The 19,762-nt window shown below is 34.2% G+C and overlaps 1 protein-coding gene across 1 annotated transcript in view; it reads right to left on the reverse strand.

The window, feature by feature from the left end:
- Window positions 1-1,770: 1,770 nt before the first annotated feature.
- Window positions 1,771-19,762, reverse strand: part of PPP1R3A (protein phosphatase 1 regulatory subunit 3A) — a 37,510-nt gene continuing 19,518 nt past the window's right edge. The window contains exons 2-4 of the mRNA XM_069462306.1: window positions 7,255-7,313; window positions 7,033-7,157; window positions 1,771-5,116 (exon numbers count right to left, since the gene is read on the reverse strand). Of these exons, the coding sequence (XP_069318407.1) occupies window positions 2,711-5,116; window positions 7,033-7,157; window positions 7,255-7,313 (2,590 nt within the window). The 3' untranslated portion in view covers window positions 1,771-2,710. The remainder of the gene's footprint in view (window positions 5,117-7,032; window positions 7,158-7,254; window positions 7,314-19,762) is intronic.

A 19,762-nucleotide genomic window follows, 5' to 3' on the forward strand; every position in this document is an offset into this window, starting at 1 on the left:
TAGAGCTCAGCAGGAAAACATGGCTGTATTAAGCCAGTGTTCTATAATGTTGAAGGGTGAGTGTCATCTCATGGGCTCATTTCCTCATACATTGAGAAATCTATTGCGATATTGATGATTTCTACAAATGTGATTTTTTAAAGACAATTGTTTTTACTACCTATACTTGCTTGACTTGCAAATTAATTTTTAGAATTTTGTTTCTAATGGCCAGAAGCCCAGCAAGATAAAAAGTGATAATTATATCACATTTCTTGCCCAATATATGAAGGAGATGTGTAATGCACTCTTTAGCCACACCGTCATTTCACCCTTAAACAATACTTGGACAGACACAATGCAGGCAGCCGTGCTTATAAATATTACCCTTGCTATGATGATTCACAGCCAAAGCTGTATTAACCAGGGGCTAACAGTTCTTCCTGAGATCCACTTTTCTTGCTCGACGTAGTGATGTGATCAAAACAGATTGCAAAAATCCCCCTCTTCACTTAGCAATAGTTTCACAAGTTTGTACAACTTGAAGTTCTTCATAAGTAATGTTTTGAAAAGCAGTTGAATCATGAATTATTTCTTCACTGCATACAGAGAAATACACAATTAAATATTTAAAATGTATTGAAATTTCTATTGTCATATTACAAATGTGTATGAAAAGGTTTGGTAAGTTAATGTTACCAAAAGTCAAATAAAAGAGATAAAAGCAGTTGTGTTGTTATTTTAAGGGAATAATTCCAGTTCAGGCACCTGTGTCCATAAAGTTATGAATGTAGTGTTCTTTGCATTAACACGGTATGGCATATTGACTAAAACTCTTAAAGGCAGAATTCAAAAACCAAGCCATTTAAGAACTGAGGAAATTCTAACCTTAACTCCATGGTAATTTAGACCTGTCAACAAAATTATCAGGATAGCAATTTTAGAGATAATTTCTAGGTACTACTTACAATATTGCAGTCCCACTTAATGAAAATGTGCCTTCTCAAACAATCAAATATTTGCCCTAAGTTCTACTTCAGGATGTTTGTATTTGGTCAACTAAAAAGTTGAAGTCAAGCATTCATTTTCAATGGGACTTGAGGGTAGCATGCAATTAGGGGATTTGGAAGTAGTTGTGTACCTAATGAAAATTAAGGAAATCATTTACTAATGGATGAAAGTCAATATAAATGTTTCGTTCTTATTTTGTCTTCCCATATATGCATATTTCTTAGATGTACGTGGTGATATATGTTAAGTTTTATTCATTGAATTTACCTTTACAGGTAAATAAACTGATTACTCTTTCTCTATATAGATAAATGTTACATGTTTTATTAAAGATGTTCCTACAAAAATGGAATCATACAAATAGTCTCCCTCTGAGTGGCTTTCTTTCACAATCCTAGCCAAGTCAAAAATATCACACTGCATACCAATGCCTAGACTAGCTATGCAGCATATCAAACGACGTGCTCTGCCATAGAACAGAGCACAGTTTTGCATACAGAAGTCATTCAATAAATAGTTGTTGAAATAAATTGTATATGAATCCTTGCATTACTCCTACTAGACTAAAATGAATAGTTTCATTATTTCACACATTTGGCTATAGGTAATAACAGCAGCCAAAGTCACTGCTATACTGGATACTCATTTCTTCTTCAGTAGATTTCCACATGTACCTATTTGTCTACTTAAAATTTTTTGTTATCATCTAACAACATATTATAATAATCCTATAATAAATATCACCAAAGACTACTTGTTTGCTTTCTAAGTGCACCTTAAGGAATAATTTATTATCTTACAATGAGAAAATATTGAAACTTTGAAGACAAAAATACTACCACGAAGAACACATAGTCCGTTTGGAATATTTTTATTATTATCATTTAATGCCTTATTCTTTATAGGTACAAATTTATTCTGAAGCAATGCTTGTGGAACTTTTAATTTACATTTTCAACTCTGAATAGTTGACATTGAAATAGTTCAGCTGTGTTATAGTCTCCTTTTACAAGAGAAAAACCTTGCTTAAAGGCAGGCCACCGACAAATTTTGTAGACTTGAAAGATAATCTCCCAATTGTTTCAGTCTTTGTCAGGTTTGGCTTATGAATGCCCTGACTTTGTAGGTATCAATAAGGTAAAAGGTGTATGTATAAAGCAAACAGAATGTGTTTCTTTAAGTTTTCTCATTTCGATATACATAGGTATTTTCTTAAAAATATGAAATAGAAGTTGAAATATTTGATTTATCAGTATGTGCTGGTAAGTGCAAATTTCATGGTCAATACTAAACGACCAAAAAAATCTGCTATTGTCCATGTTTTATCTGTTTTAAAAACCGTAGGGGGAAATATACTCTCAAGGAAAAAAAATGAAGCTTTACTGCAAAAGAAATGGATGTAAGAAATAGCACTTTAAATAGTGAAGAGACATGAAGCATTGCAACTTCATAACCTGCTAAAGAGCAACAGCTGTACCTAATTTCAACTTGACGTGCTTCAGATCTCATATTCATATAGGTATTTAATGATCCAAACATAATGGTCCTATATAGAATAATTACTTATATGAAGGAGCAAACTTCATACGCATTCCTTTTTAAATGATCCTTCAAGAGAAAAACTGCTGGATCTTTGAACAATGAATAGTCTCTTTCACCAATCCAAATGTTGGGGGCTAAATAGCTTATCTTTTAAGAGAGAAAAGTAATAGTGCTGAGGTTACTTCTTTTTAACAGACTCTTTTTCTCTACCCCCTTCCCAGGACAGCCAGTACAATGAAAAAAGGTAGAATGCCAGACCAATCATTAAGTCATAGTGGTAGATAGTTACAAGAAATATCAGAAACAAGAGAAAATAAGGTATTTTAGAATTGGCATATTTTGAAAACAAAGATTCGTTGCTTTGAACTTGACTTTCCTGGACAGGAAGACTAGCAGAAGCAGAGCTCTCAGATTGCTTTTCACTTGAAAAGCATAGCGATTGTCCAGAGTTTATTAATCCTTCATTTTCATGCCTTGATTCTTCTATGTTCTCAGGAGGTTCACTGATTAAAATTGTCGGCCCTAGAGATTTTTCCACACTGCTTTCTCCTGTTTGGAAAATCTGGCCTACACATTTTTCTTTTCTACTACCTGATGTCACTACTGAACTTTTGGAAACTTCTCCAAGTTTAGACCCAGGATGAGGGTGCTTCTCAGTACCCTGGACTTCTCTTGTTAGGTCACGATCATTTTCAGATTTAGTAGAAATAGATTGGAAAGTCGTCGTAGTAACTGTATTCCTTACAGAAAGTGGCTGTTTATAAGATGGCTCTGTCACGTTAGGATGGTGTGTGGAAATGTGACAGCCACTCTGAGAAGCTCGATTAGCATCTGAGCTAAAAGCAGGACGAACAATGGGATCTAAGTCCATTTTCGTCGATAATTCTTGGACCTTCCCATGATCTCTGTTTTGTGGAAACATTTTTTTGTCTGTTGGTAACATTCCCAAATGTAAATCTGGTTGTGAAATTGCTTTTTGATTTTTTGTAATGACCTGTGACAACTCTTCTACAGATGTTCTATTTCCAATGCCATGTTTCTCCCTGTCGTATGTCTTCCCAGAACTGTACATAGACATGGTTTCTTTCTTCTCTATTTCATCTACACGTACATTACAAATACCTAAACATGATTCCTTTTCAAAATCATTGTCATAGATTACACCGGCTGTATCTCGTTGACAAAGGGTATAATGTGAAGCATCATTTCTCCCTTCATGTGGATAAAACGCTGTTTCCTTTACCTCGATGGGCCTGTCACTTCGTGCTGTCTCTTGGGGTAGCTTAGCAATTATTGCTTTTTCTCTAGCAGACATGCTTTCTGGAGTACTTTCTGATGTTGTCTTAATTATATAAGCTGTACCTGCTTCTGCTCTCTCAGCACTACCATCATCAGCTAGAGAAGACAGTTCACAGCACACTGTTTCTTGGCAGGTAAACAATTCTTCTGTAGAAGGAGCTTTCAGACTCCTCGTGTGATCTCTTTTTTCCCACAGGTCTTCACAATCTGCTTGTTCTTTGATCTGCTCTGGTTTATTTGTCTTACTCTCTCTTGGTTTTCCCTGACTTTCCGGAACATTCCAACTTTGTTTATGCTGTGTGTTTTTATCCTGGTCTTCAGGATTAATCCAACCTGCTTTTTCTTCTTCAACTTGGAAAAGATAATCATTCTTCAAAACATTTCCATTTCTTGGTGAATAAACTTGACTAGTTATTCCTCCTAAAGGGATGCCTTCGCTAGTCAAGCGATCATGCTCTGGAGTGAACAGAGCTTCTTCCCCACTTAAATTTGTCCTTGGTGAATGAGATGTATCTGCTGTGATTGCCCAGGCGGGAATGGAGGTATCTTTGCTCAGCAGGGCAGTTAGGTCTCTGTTACTAGTTCCAGTCCCTTCCACACTTACCTCAGCGTGGCCCATCTCCCTTCCTTGGTCATGTGAGATTGATTGGCAAATTTGGCTTTGTTGTTCATTAACACCTAAATGTATTTTTTGTCCCTCATCATCCTTACCATTGCCATAATCTTCCTTAGAAGATACTTTTTCTGTTGGTTCTTCAAGATATGAAGATACATCTGAATGGAAATCCCTTCTTAAACATTCCCAGTCTTTTATTTCAATTTTACTAGCCCCTCCTTCCTGTTTTTTATTAAGGTTGCCTACTCTTAGTTGATCTGAGGAGGGGCAAGATATGTGCACTCTGCCCCTTTTGTGGGCTGCAGTAGCCTCATCGTCCAGGACTTCTCTGCAGCCAGTGTGCAATTGCACTAATTCATCACTACCCGCACCTCCCAAAGATGGCTTGATTTCTTCCATATCTGAAGTAATTTCCTCTTCAGGAAGTTGATGACTACACTTATTTCCTGGGCAATATTTTTCGTCACAGTAACAATCCCCCTTTAAGGAGCTTTCTGCTGATGAACTTGGAGACAAAGGCCTTTGGAACAAGTCAGTGCGTATTTCACCATGGATTTGCTTCTTCTCTAATCCCTCAGCTTTACTTGGAAAATTGACTGGATCTGTAGAAAATGTATTCCTTTCATCTCTGGAAGCAGTGCTTCTAGTTCTTAGTAAGCGTTGGTTTATCTTATGGGATAAAAACAACAAAAATAATGAGCATATGATCTTTTTTAAATATACAGAATGAATTAGATAGGTTTTATTAACTTGACTGGAAATTATCTAGTAGATTTCCTTGACTCATTTCATTTGTGGATTTCATACAAACTCTGAGAGCCAGATGTTTTGGGGAGATCTTTGTAGGCTATGACTTGGGAATGAGATTAGTAAGAAAAAGGGGCCCAAATTAATCACTCTCCTTCCCAGCTTCCAAATATCACATTGTATTATTCAACTATTCTTGCTTGTCATTGCACTTTCTCCTCACTTAGGATATACACATTGATAGCTCCATGCTAATCAATTAGAGAGCAGCTTCCTGGGTGCCCCTTGCTGCATTTACACTTGCTGTAGGTGCCCCCATTACAGTTTCTCTTATTAATATGTTTTCTGCAAAGCCTCTGCAAACTATTAATAGCAAAACGTCACTCAAAGAAAAGTGAGGGAGTTAATGTCTCTGCAAATTCTGTTTTAATGACCCTCTGCCAACCAGTACTCAAATGTATTTGAGCTCTTCAGTGATGCCAACTGTCAGGATTTAACAGTGAGATGCCTGTGTTTTTTTTTTTTTTTCCTCCTCATAACTGACATTTGCATGATCTCAATAATTATATGCAAATCTTACGTTTTCCCCTTCTTCTCACATAAGGCTCATGTTACTTGTCAACTGCACAGCTGTCTTGTAAGCCAATGCCTGTGGGTTCCACAGATTTGGTTGTATTTCCATCTATTATAGAGGTTCATTGTTTTATGCATTAACGTCAGCATGGAGCAAATTAGCATCTAAATTACAGCTCCCTGTTCATTTATTGGACGTACAATTTCAGTAACTTCTAAACAAACTTTTATATTTGAGCCTGCTCATTGTAATGAGATGTATTGGTGAAGTATGTGATTTTTCAGGGCCCTTTCATTATATTCTGTGGTTTGAAAAAAAAATGGCAATGTTAACTTTCAGCTGGTGAGAATTCTCACAATGGGTGACAACTTTGTAGTTTCTTAAAGTTGGAGCAAAGTAAATTGCATACTTTAGTGATGCAGCTCCCATATCACCATAGAAAAGGTGGAATATGCGGAGAAAGAGATGAGCTCTATTTCTTTTCTGTTTCAGCACTGACACTGGAAGAGGCAAATGTCATTTTAATCTTAGATGATTATAAATCCATGTATCCCAATGATATGAACTCCAACCAAATACAGTAAAGGAGAAATTGCATTATGTGACTCATTTACTCCTATTTCTTCCTTTGTGATAAAAGTGCTATCTACATCATCCCCCCAAAAATCCCAAACAGATTGAATGTTCACCAAGTGTGAAATTTATAACAAATTTAATACTAAATTGTACAGTACTGATTTTGTTTCCTGTTTAAAAATTATGGCACAGGCTATTTTCTTCTCACTTGGTAATTTAATACTCGACAATGATATAGAACTTGGAGATTTTCACAAGGATGGAAGTTAAAAAATGCTGCTAACTGCAAGAATCATAGACTTGCAGAGTTGGACAGGACCCTGACAATCATCCAGTCCAGCCCTCTCATTTTACAGATGAGTTTATGCTAAGTGTACACTTGTCAAAAAGATTAGAAATGCACATTAGGATAGTGCTACCTCTCCTGTAATTCCTACAAACTATTACTCAGAGCCACCGGTAAAGAGATAAGAAATGAATGTCATTAATTTACCACTGCAGAGACCAGAAGCAACATACTGAAATCAAAGTGCCTTGTTGATCAAGCTAGAGATGCAAGGATAGAATAGGCTGTGCTTTCGCATTTGCAAATTATATTAGTTGAAGCTATTGAAAGGCAGGCATTGTGGCATCTTTGAAGCATAAATGGATTCATCTTCTCTAATACCGTGGCAACCAGAACACTTACCATCAACTCTAATTCTTCTTCATTATGTTCATCATGTTCCCTATTTACATCTTTTACATTTTGATTACTGGCTTCCAAGTCTTCCTTGTCCTCATGAGAACACACAATTGTTGGGATATAAGTATCTGAAAAGTTAATATAATTGTGCCAATGTAAGATTGTTTTAATTGTAGCCTTTAACAAAACAGACAAATTTTGTTGAAAAATTAAATAATAGTATACCTGTAATCTTTGGATTCTCAAAGTCACTCTCTTCTGATGTTGCTGATGAGTCTTCTTTACTGTTAAATTTAAAACAACATGTTATTCACTTTTCTGGGACTACATTGTCTAAAAATTTTTATGCAGGGGAAAATTTAAATCAATAACAAGCCAAATAAACATTAAGTAAACTTTCATATTTTCTTGTATTACTTTGTATATTTTTAAATAAAATAGATCTTTTAAAATGTCATGTTAGTAAATATTGGCTGCAGAAAAATTTTTTAAATAATTCATACAATGCCATATTTCTGAATCAGATTATGTTGCTCATATTAAAAGTTGTATAACCAAAGTAAAAATACATGTAAATGTAGATTATTCCATCATTCATGAATTTAATCTTGGCAAGTGCGAACATTTTTCTCTTGGTTTAAATGATAAAGTTTTATGAACTGACAGTCCAATTGTGGTTGGGGAAATTGCTTTCTAACATTTCAATTATTAATTTTTTGTGTTTCATTTTACTCAAAATTCTTTCAGTAGAACTGATGTAACATTAACTCTCTCTCCAGAAAATGAGGAAAAGAAATAAGCTAACTAAAAACTGAAATGCAGCTAAATTTGTACTCAGTTAAAAGACTTTATATGTGTATTGCCCGCAAGCCAATTTTATAACCCAAACTTCTGATCTTTCATATGCAAACATATACTTTCTTTCTTTAAAATGATTCAGGTCACATTCCCTTTTCTAGCGTATTCTGCATACTTAGTGAAAAAGATAAATACCTTATTCTTTCAGATTTACTATCTTTTGGTGTATTTGTGGAATCATTAGAATTTATATTTGCCCATGACAGTAAATAGGAAAAACGCTGTTGGTGAAAAAGCCCCCTTTGTGTATAGTTATGTCACAGGTCAATTTATCAGAAATATTTGACCCAGGACCCACATTTTCTTGTACTGTCCCAGCTGAATTTTCTTCTAGTTATTAATACATTTCTCAATGACTTTTCTATAACAAAAGAAATCTGGAAAGTTGGCAATGGCTGATACATTTGTGAAATAGAGACTAATCTTCACTGCATGAGGAATTTTGATCCAAATCCCAGGAAGGCTAATTTTATTTCAACAAATCATGAGAAAATTGCAAGTTCTTCCATCCTGACTATATAAGAAGGTAATTCAGTTTTGTATGTATTTATGATGCTTACTTTTAACTTTACTAAAATCATTAGGTACCTTTAGCAGACCCATAAATGAAAATAATGTTTCTATATGAATATAATTTTGTTAGAAAAATACACTGTTTGCACAATTGATACTGACTTAATCTATAAATCTGTATTGTTTCATGAGGCCAATAACTATTCAAAGATTTTTTTGTTATAAACCTCAACTACAAGCTGACACATCTTTCCTTCTCCATGTATATAATGTCTATGTGCTTAAAAAATATAAACCATTACACAGCATTTAATTGCTCTCGCTTCCTTTTTATTCCCATAACAATACTGAAAATCTCATTTGTAGAGTAAAATTAAGAGTCATTCAAAGGCTTTTGTTTTTACCTAGCCAAAATAGTATCAATCATTTTTATTTAAAAGCATTTTTTTTCTTTCATTTTATTTGTTTAATTGATAACAATTGTAATATTATGGGGGGGATGTAGTGATGTTTTGATACATATAATGTATGGTGATCATATCAGGGTAAGAAGCATATCCATCACCTTGAACATTTATCATTTCTTCATTTTAGGAACATTCAATATCCTCTTCTTAGATATTTGAAACTATATAATATATTTCTATTAACTATAATCATCCTACAGTGTTGTAGAACACTAGAATTTATTTCTTCTATCTAGCCATAGTTTTTTATCCTTTAGCAAATCTAATTCAATTCTCTAAAATACTTTAATTTTTAAACAATGATTGAGTTAAAAGTATAGGAGCCTTATTTTGGGAGCAAATGATTAGGTACTCAACTGTGTATTATTACGTTGGTGTTTCACAAAAATATGTAAATACAGAAATACAAAAGGAAAAATTTAGATTCAGGGATAAATACAAGGAAGAAAGTAGAAATAAATGATATTTAAATATATCAAATATCTATGAACAAAACCAATAGAAAATGTGCAAGATTTCTGCAGTGAGAAGAATAAAATTCTATCAAGAAATATTAAAGAACATCCAGAAAAATTGATAAATATACCATGTTCATAGACAGATAAGAAGAAAATGTTATGAAAATGTCAATTTTCTCCCAAATTGATCTGCAGATTCAGATCAATTCTAATCAAAACTTCAAAACAGGTTTTTAAAGATTTTGAAAATAGAATTCTAAATACAAAAATAGAGGGTTAATGATCGCTGAAATATTTTTGAGAAATAGCAGGGAGGGAACCCTGCTTTACTTGATTTTAAGTGTTATTACAAAGATTTATTTGTCAAGACAGTTATATTGGTACAGGGACAGACAGATTAATGAAACAGGATTGAGACCTTAGTAACAGAATCACACATAACTGGAACTTTGTTATATGACAAGCATAGCATGTTAGCCAATAGGGAAATAAGAGACTTTTTAGTAAATGGAGACAGGAAAAATGGTTACCAGTTAAGTTCAGACCTTATATGTCAAAAACTTTGAAATTCTTATATGTGAATATCTTTTAGGCTTCACAGTAGGAAATATTCTCTTAAATAAAAAAAGAAGGAAACATAGACTGTTACAAAATTGGTCAGTTTAACTCTATTAGACTTTAAAACTTTTGTTCATTAAAAGACTTTTTAAAGAAAAAATAGAAATTACAAATTGGAAGAAATGCTTATGTTATGCAATATCAACATATATGAGTATCAAAAATATGTAAAGAACTCTTACAAATCAGTAAGAAAGTACAAACAATTCATTGCAGAGGGTGGGGGAGATAGATATTTCACAGAAGAGAAGATACATATGGCCAATAAACATATAAAGGGATGGTCAGTATTATTAGAGAACAGAGAAATGAAGTACCATGAATTGTATTAATTTTGGGAAATCAAATATAAATAATATCTAGCTTCTTACCTCAAGGAAGCTATAATGTCATGATGGGCATAGACACATCAATAGGTAATTATAATTATTATAAGTGGTAAATATCATAATAAATAATGGGATATGATCAAAATTCTCTTCGAGATAAGAAGAGAGTACAGAACTGAGGAAGACACTATTGGGGAAATCAGGGAAATGACATTCTGAGTTAGATTTTAGGGATAACTAGGGGTTTCTCAATTAGAGAAGAATGATAAGGTCATCATAGGCAGAGCAAACAACAAGAAGTCAAAGATGAGAGTAAGAAAGCACAAAAGAAAAGGCATATTTACGAACAGTGAGATGTTCAGAGGATTGGACTCTGGAGAAAGAATGTTAGGGGACAGAACAGAGGTAGTTTGAACCAGATGGTAAAGGGCTTAGCATGTCAGGCAAAAGGGGGCTGAAATTTTTAGGTACTTTTTTAACCAGGAGGATTAAATAGGACAGAGATTGACTTTTAGATAATGTAATGGAGAAGCTAGACAGGATGAGCCACAGAGGAGCAGAAATACTAGTCATGAGTCTCCTGCAACATTTCAGGCATGAAATGATGAGGGTTAAGGGTGATAATAATGAAGAAAGAGAAGATGAGCCACGTATGAGTTATAATTTTTGATGTAGCATCAATATGATTTGTTGATAAATTCCCTCCATATAGATTTTTTAATGGTAACTTTTGTTGCTTACATGAGAATTAGAAATCTACAATATTATCCCTAGACCTAAGCCAGGGAAAGTTAAATCTGGTGGTTAACTGAGGGCTCCCGCACAAGTCAGCAAAGTCTTGAATTAGTCTGCAGGCTCGTTTCTGGTCTCTTAAGGGCTGGGTGATTCGCTTTTCAGGTGTTCACATAGACACCTCCTTGGGATTTCCCCCCTAACCTCTGGTACACATGCCTAGACAGTGGACCAGTACATTTTGCCTATGTTCCTAATTTTTATTCTAGTCCTTCACCAGGGAAAATGAAATGTTTCCCATGTACACTTTGTTCACCTAGGTTTATAACATTCTAAGTAGTCCTTGACAACCTGTTTACTAGATCCGGGCATTCTAAGTACATGAATTTCTAAGGAACTAGAAATCAAGCTCATACAGGAACTTTAAGCATCTCAATTGTTTAAGAGTCCTTCTGTCTTGGTAGTCCCTTGTCACATGAATACTACTGTTCTCAAATATATAATAACAACAGTTCCCAGAATTGCCTTTCATATCAGAAACTCCAGGCCCTACTTCTGTAAAATCTAAATTAATAGACCTGCACATGGAAGTGAGAGGCGAAATAGAGAATGATGGTGCTAAGAATCTTCTAAAATGATTTTCATATGAGGCCAGATTTGCAAACTTCTGGTACAGACAATGTATCTCACTGCACCAAGTCCACTGGATTAAGCTATGCAGACAGCCACTCTCTAGAAAATAGGCAGTAGGGAGAGTCACTTTTTCAGATATGTCTCCTGTTCCCAAACCCAGTTCCCCTACTTCTTACTAGTTTTATATGTGTTTGCAGCGTGCTTTGTTACTATTTAGATAATAATTAGGATAAGAGAAAAATGAAGGATGATTCAGAAGTTTCTAATTTGAGAATTTAAAAGAATGGAACCACCATCATTTGAAACAGAGAATTTAGGAGAAGCAGGGGTACAGGGAAGAAGATGAGCTTTATTGAGAGAAATATATTGAGTTTGAAAGGTCTTAGACCAAATGGGAAATGAAAATGAGTGTTTGTTGAATGTAAAATGCCCAGATTTTGTCATTTTTCCTTTTTCTGTCACAATATAATTACACAAAGGTTTGCACCATTTTTACAATTTGAGGTAAATTTACCCCCACTTCAAAGACATGAACATAATATTGAAATTTTATATGATGACCTAGAGTAGACAATAAATACATATGTGCTGAACATAGGAAGAAGTGAATGGTTTCTAGCCAATAGTTACATTTATGAAGTATAATAGTAATTTTAAATTTATAGCAATCCATATTCACTCGTCACTTAACCAATATTTATTGAGTACTCACAAATTTCCAAATGTTGCATTAAATCACCACATGTAACAAGACAATATCCCTGCCTTCAAAGGGCTCAAAAGCTAGTGGGGAGGATGGACAATTAAATAAAGAAATAACCCCAGAGTATGAGAACTGTGTGCTTAGTGAGGTGCACAGTGAGGTAGGAATAGCTTCCAGAAGGATATGGCTCCTAAGGTGAAACCTAAACCAGAAGTAGCATTTTGCTGGAGAAAAAGAGAAAAGCAATTCCAAGCTTAAGACATCATATGCAAATACCTCATAAGTAAAAAATAATTATTCTAAATATCTCAAGAAATTCAAGGTAAAGATATAATTTAGGAAAATGAAAGCTAACAGCCAGAGCACGAATTGGTAGTCAGCTAGCTCAAGAGGCACAAACTTAACTTCAAACAATGCCTCTCAAAATGTGATTCATGTGAAAATGACCTGGTACTTGTTATAAATTCTGCTTCAGTGGCCTCAAATTGGATCTACCAAATCAGCATCTCTGGAGTGTGGAGTCGGAATCTGCATTTTTAACTGGAAGCTTAGAGTTAGGTGTTATGTACTAGTGTTTGTCTAACAACAGATATGAAAAAAGGCGTGCAGGCAGATACTCTAAATTCTGGGAATGGGGTACAGGAAGACCCTTTATATGCCTCAGACTTTTAAACATGTCACACTCACTTATGCTAAGGACAGATGTAGCTCTATGCACAAAAGAAAATGTTGATGTAGCTCATATGTGCCCAGAAAAGAAGAAACATATTGAAGAATAGGCCAATCATCTTATGTGCCTTACACAGAATAAAATGATGAGATATTAATGGGGTAGAAAGTGAAAGGTATTCTCAACCTAGCTAATAAAATAAGTAAATAATAATTTGTGTTTCTGAATCAGCTGTTAATCATTTAAAAATTTGAGTTCAACAGACTCTTTACCTCTGAGCCCCATCTAACTTACAGAAAGTTTGTTCTACTTTTTATACCAAGTTCCTCCCTGATTTGTAAGAAATTTCACACTTGGATAGTCTCATCTCATCATTTTATAGAGAAAGAAACTCAAGCCCAGTTCAACAATATGGTAGAAGTTGAACAAGCTAACTAGTTGTAAAGCTACAACTAGATCCAAGTGTCTTAGTCACCATGTCAGTGTTCTTTCCATAGAGGGTCAACCCATAGTGAAACAGAACAGAAAGATCTGCATGCAAATCTCAGTCTTTCCTAAATTTAACACTTACTAAGGCAATTACTCACCAGATGATCTTAGACAAGATATTTAACCTCTCTGTGCCTCTCTTCTCTCCAAAATATTGCCCACTCCTTACACAGAGTAATAATTTAACATAATTTCCAAAACATGGAAGTGTTTAATAAATTCATTAGTAGTAGTAGTAATGAAATGTAGTAAATACCACACTGATTACTAGTTCTACATTACCACAGAAACAAATTCCTATGCATCTTCTTTTACTTGGAGTTATCTTTATTTTAAATGCTTACCATATTCTCTCATATGTTTAATTCACAAGCTACTTTTAAGAGTAAAATTTGCAGCCTATGATAGCATACTCACTTAGCCTTTTAAATATACACTTATTATCAGAAGACCACCCTTCAAAGAAAAATCAGTAGATCCTCAGTGAAAGTAAGCTTTTATTTAAAAGTATCCTCTCCAAATACAGTGTGCACTGGAATGCTAATTCACACCTTCTTTTATTACCCAATTGATTTATTCAGTGTCAGGATTTAGGCACCATGTTAATATTACCACAGTTTCTGGGTATGTTGCACTTCTGCTTTTGGAGTTACGGTTAATTTTAACACTGTCAAAATGTAGTAGTTTTCAGTGTAAGTAATAATATGGTTTTTCCTAAGGTCCTGTAATGCCATTGTGCTAAAACCCCACATGTCTCTTAAAATGAGTGAAAACTCTTGGATACCTGTGCCACAAAATCTAAGTCCGGTGTGATGGAATTGCCCAAACAGTTAGGGTGAATGACAGGATTAGGCTGCAAGAAGCAAAATGTAACTCTCCTCCAAGAGGAATTGAAATGTTGGCATGAAAAGGGGTCATTTCAAAGTGAGTCCTGAATGTTGTATTTGTGTCTCCTTAACATTCTGCCTAAAAGTGCTCAGAATTGTCTAAAGAAGACCAAACTTGGAAATGTTGGTCCCACCTCTCACTCCAGAATAAACAGCTAAAAAGAAAATGTGAAACTACTGAAGAAGTTCAGACCAGTCCTCTTTGTTCAAAGCTTGGGATCTCATTTGATTACTTTCACCCTCCTCCCCCACCCCACAAGAAAAAAAGGAAAATAAATGATCTTTTAAATCATAAATTATATGCACCTTCTTTGAGATGTTTTTAAGTCATTTAAGAACAGAATACCAGCATTGACACTAAGTGGACACATGCAAAAACACTGAACAGTTTTTCCCAGGGTAAATAATTACATACTATAGTATATGCTGTTTCTTTTCATAATGTTATATCGCTGTTTCCCTAAAAATTGCCTTTTTAGCATTCTGACATTTCATAGCCCCTTATATATAGGAGGGAGGAGGAAAGCAAAGACTTGTACTTAATGAGAGGTAAAGTTCATAATACATTAGCCAACTACTACAACTCAATATCTTTTCCTTTGCTGTTAACAATACTGGTAGTCTTCTCTCGATGAGGAATAAAACTGAAAAAAGAAGAGAGATATTTGATCAAAAGAGAGATAAGTAGAGAGATAAACGTTTAATTGTGAACAGAAGTGTATAAAGAAAAAAAATTAAGGCATTATGCAAAAGGAATAAAGGATGAAAAGATGCATTAAGTTTCTTGATGATAATTCCAGAAAGGAAAACAAAATAAATACAATTCAGTATTATTAACAGGCATTTAATAAGCAAGAAATAATCTCAAAGGAAAAAATATTAGTAAATGTCTTTCTATTCCCCTTATATGCTAAATCTGGGGACTAACAACTGACATGGTAATGCGCATAGTTTTGTTTTGTTTTGTTTTTAATTGACTGGCCCATTGTTTTTTGTGGGCATTACATTCCTTATTTTTAAGGTGAAAATTCTGGATTAGATAAGGGATTCTGGATTAGATTAGGAATCAAAAGTACAGTATGCTCATGCTGACCTCCCTTTCCAGCAAGGATTTAAAACAGATAAATGGACTTCCTTGCTAGGACCAGATTGAGCCCCATGATCCTACTTTTACACAGACAGACAGCCACCACTCATCACTCTCTTTATTGCTCAAAATGGAACCAATTTGTTCTTCTAAGCTTTGGTATTAAAAAACATGGCTTCTCAATATATAGCTCTACATTTATATCACTAATAGGAGTATTCTAGGAATATAATATAGATGTCTAATTTGAAAAATTCTTAATTTTCTCCAAAAGACAAAAATGCTGGTAGAATCAATAGAAATAACTACGAACTTAAAATTTCAGTATAGCCAAAAATAGTCAATTACACCTTATGGTCAGTGTTATCCATTTACATTTCATGCCATAGAAATCTTACCTGTACAGTTTGTAAGCTAGTTTTCTAATATAATTTTAACTACATATTATGGAATAATTTATTTCCACATCATTTTATTTATTTCCAAGTAAAACTTTTCAAATAGTGAAAGATTTTCAATATCCTCAACAGATTAAGATAAATAAGTGTATTGAGTAATATCTATTATACAAGTTAGTTCATGACTTTTAAAATGTAATTATAAACCATGGCAAACCATAAGCCCCTTGAGTGAACTGTAGTAAACTGCTCAAGCATTCAAGTAACTAAGAATATACCACTATGTTAGTGACCAGATGGTTTTATCAAGTTATTTTTCTGTTTTGCATAAAGCTGAATTATAACATTCTCAAAAATCTTCTCTATTTCAATATCTAAATTAGAATACTGACCACTGCCTTGGCACTTGATCTTGAAAACATACTGAAAACGATGATCTTTTGCCTTCCTGCTGCAGGGACTTTCAAGAGCAGAGAAAGAAGCAACTGAAAGACATAGTCTCACTGGAGAATTCTTTGGTAAGTCTCTTTTCCAAAGTTTCTTCATTTTCTAACTCTTTAGTTTCTACCAAGGATTACAGGTCTAAATCTTCTTTGTCATGTCAAAGTGTGGGTACCATTTTTTCTAGCTCCCCAAAGGAATCAGTGAAAGACTTTTTAGATTTAATTCTGTAATTGAATTGAGCACCACGTGCAATTCTGTACTGATGTGTATTTTCTAAAGAGACACTAAATTGCGAGGATCTAAGGCATAGTTATATAGAATCCTGGAAGTCCAAGTGTGAACCAGAAAAATTGTTATGTTACTTTGAAATGGGATGCAATTACAAGCAGAATTCATGAATTTTAAGTCCAAAAAGACTTATAGGTAAACCTTGCCCAAGTAACTCTTCTGCCACACCTGCCAAATATATTCTATCCAGAGAGAAATGTAAACGTTTGTAAGTGATGGATACTGAGAAAACTGAAGAATAGACCTCAGATAAAAAGTAGAAAAAAATTCTTAAACTTATTGGCCTGAAGTCCTTATTTTACCTGAGTTCTTAAACAAAGGAATCATCACCCTTGAAGCAGATGAATGGTAAGAAATGATTGTCTAGCTGAGATTTTGCTACCTCGGAAGTCTGACATTCCTATTCTCCACAATCCCCCACAAAGTGGGTGTCAAGAGCTTTATTCTGCTTACATCTTTTGAAAATTATCAGGGTATTACTGTGTATATTTTTTTTCTTAAGGATTCTAAGTTTAGTCCATTATTTTCTTCATAATGATGTTAATTTGCCAGTGATTGTGTAAAAAAGTCATTATCACAGAGTCATGGCTACTGAGCCAGTTAACAGCAGTTAAAGAAAACTTGTTTAAACACGTTTTCTCTGTGGAACCTACAGTAAACATCACCTGTTATTTGATTTGTTAAATACTGAGCTCTGACATCCAAGTTCTACAGAGTTTGTGTTATAGGTTGTTTTGAAAACTGTTTTAAGAAAAGATAACTTAAAATATAAACTGATAGCCCTAGTGTATGTTTGGAAGGGTTCAGGGAAGAAATGAAGACTTCCAGACTTTGCAATCAAATCATTCTGAAGTGACACTTCTCAGAAGGATCTTTTGCCAAACCCAAGGTGGCGGATGTGAGCCCAGCAAACTGCAGCCACTCACCTGAGCATCGGTGCCCTCTATTGTTCCCCAAGGTGGTGATGGTCTCATGTCCTTGTTTGTTTTATTTTTTATGGGGGCCAAAGTACCAAACTTCTCCAACATTCCTGCCAGTTTCTGTCCCATTCCTGGCTCTTAACAAAGAATTTCAAACATGTATCAATAGTCCTCCCTTTATCTGGAGAGTAAATCAGGTGGAGAGGTATATAATTTAATAAAAGTAGTAGAAGAGCAATGCTTCAATATTTTCAATATTTCTTATGGTCGATCATAGACTTTAAGTTTGTAAAGAAAACAGATATCTTAAATATAATAACTGGGACTAAAAAAAGTTAAAGCATGCCAAAGCAAGTTAGAAATTTTATGATACTCACTGCCTTGCTTGTGTGACTACTTTTATTTAAATCTTAAATTTAAAAGTCATGAAGTCAATTTTTAGATCCCTAACATATTTCTAGATTGCTATGCAATCAAATATATGTTTAGTATTTCCTCTATATTTTTAAAATTTTTTTATCCTATTACTTACTGCTTTTTAGTTTTTATAAGTGTTTAGCAGCATCTATGATATGAAGTCTGCAGGAATTCATATCCATTTTCCAGCAATTCCATTTTATAAACATATTTTCAAACTAGTTCTTCTACCTATGCTAATCATACCATAAATTAATATATCAAAGAAAATAGAAATATGGTAAATTGGGTTCAATGGTTTGTGATAAAAATCCAAATAAGAAACCTATTATCAAACTGGTTTTGTATTTAACTGCATTTAAAAAGTTTTCTTGGCAGACTGAGTAAGACTTAAAGGATTATTTCTAAATTGAATGCTTTTGTGAACTTACGTCACACATTAAAATCATCTTAATGCACCTTTTTGTCAATTCTTCACAATAGTATTACAAAAGGAAGGGAGGAGAAGATATATTTAAAAAGCAAATGAAAAAGAACTCAATGGAAGCCTATTAGGCTACCTGTTGATGAGCATGTGAGAGAGTCATTAATATGCGGATCATTGCCATGATAGGCCATAATGACTTCTCCAGGGACGTATCAGTCTATTGTGTCAGAGACTAGTTAGGGATTCATTAATGTGCAGACTCGTGACTTCTTAATATGCAAATTATTAACGCAAAGCACTGAGGCATACCTCACAAATGTCCATATTTTGTGTTACACATTTTCTTTGCCAACCCCTCACCCACACCTTTCGTAAACTATTTTCCTTCTTCCATTCCCTGTCACAGATTTCTTTACAAAAGATTCTGTACTCATGGAGACTCGACCAGTTCACTTTTGAAGACCTCCTCTCCTTCAGCGCATGTTTCTTGATTTAAGGCAGGTTTATACACACAAACCACTTGGCCCATGTTGACTAAATCAGTCAAAATTCAGTACAAAATCTGATTTTATATTTCTCTCCACTGGTTTGGTTTGTAGCTAATGACAATCCAAAGCAAAGAAAGTGCTTGTTTTTTAAAATTCCAACTCTGAAACATGAGCAGTTGAATAGTTTGGACTGAAGGTGAGTGGGGAAAGAGTAGTGGAACAGAAAAAAGAAAAAGAGAAAGGCCCGAGAGAGGACACAAGAAAAAAGGGTGCAATTAAACCAAATAAAAGTATTCATACCAACGTAATACATCAATTGAAGAAACTGATGTAAACCACTCGGTGTCTGGCGTGCAGTGAGCAATCAATCAGGATCAGCTGTTAGTATTATGTTGGCATTTTATATTTATGCAAAAAGATGAAGTTAACACCCATCTTTCCCACATTCCCTTTTGAAACAATATGAAAAATTTTATGGAGTGAAAGTCGTTTAGTCTTTGAACTAACAGTCTATGAAGAAGGGGATCAAACTTATATTTCTGCAACAGAATTAACTACAGAAACCATGGAAAGGTATTCAAGTATTTTTTGAAGCTTATCCACATACCATGTTATGGAAAATACATTATAGTATAACTTTTCATCTGGAACTTTATTTACTGTCTATATTCATTTTCTTGCCACTTTATTACTCTAGCCTAATCTGAAATACAAAATAATCTTTCATTACTATTCCTCTACTAAATTTCAGGAGAAACAAACCCTTAGTTCTTTACTCCTAAACTCCATATGCCCTAAACTCTACAGTGGGTCTACAGAAGTTTATACCTATTGATCATAAAACATTCACATCTCCATATAAAATCATTAATATAATTTTTAAGTTAGTTTTACAGTCCTGGCAGCC

The sequence above is a fragment of the Eulemur rufifrons genome, chromosome 29 (genome assembly GCF_041146395.1).
Source record: "Eulemur rufifrons isolate Redbay chromosome 29, OSU_ERuf_1, whole genome shotgun sequence".
NCBI classification, from domain to species: Eukaryota; Metazoa; Chordata; class Mammalia; order Primates; family Lemuridae; genus Eulemur; species Eulemur rufifrons.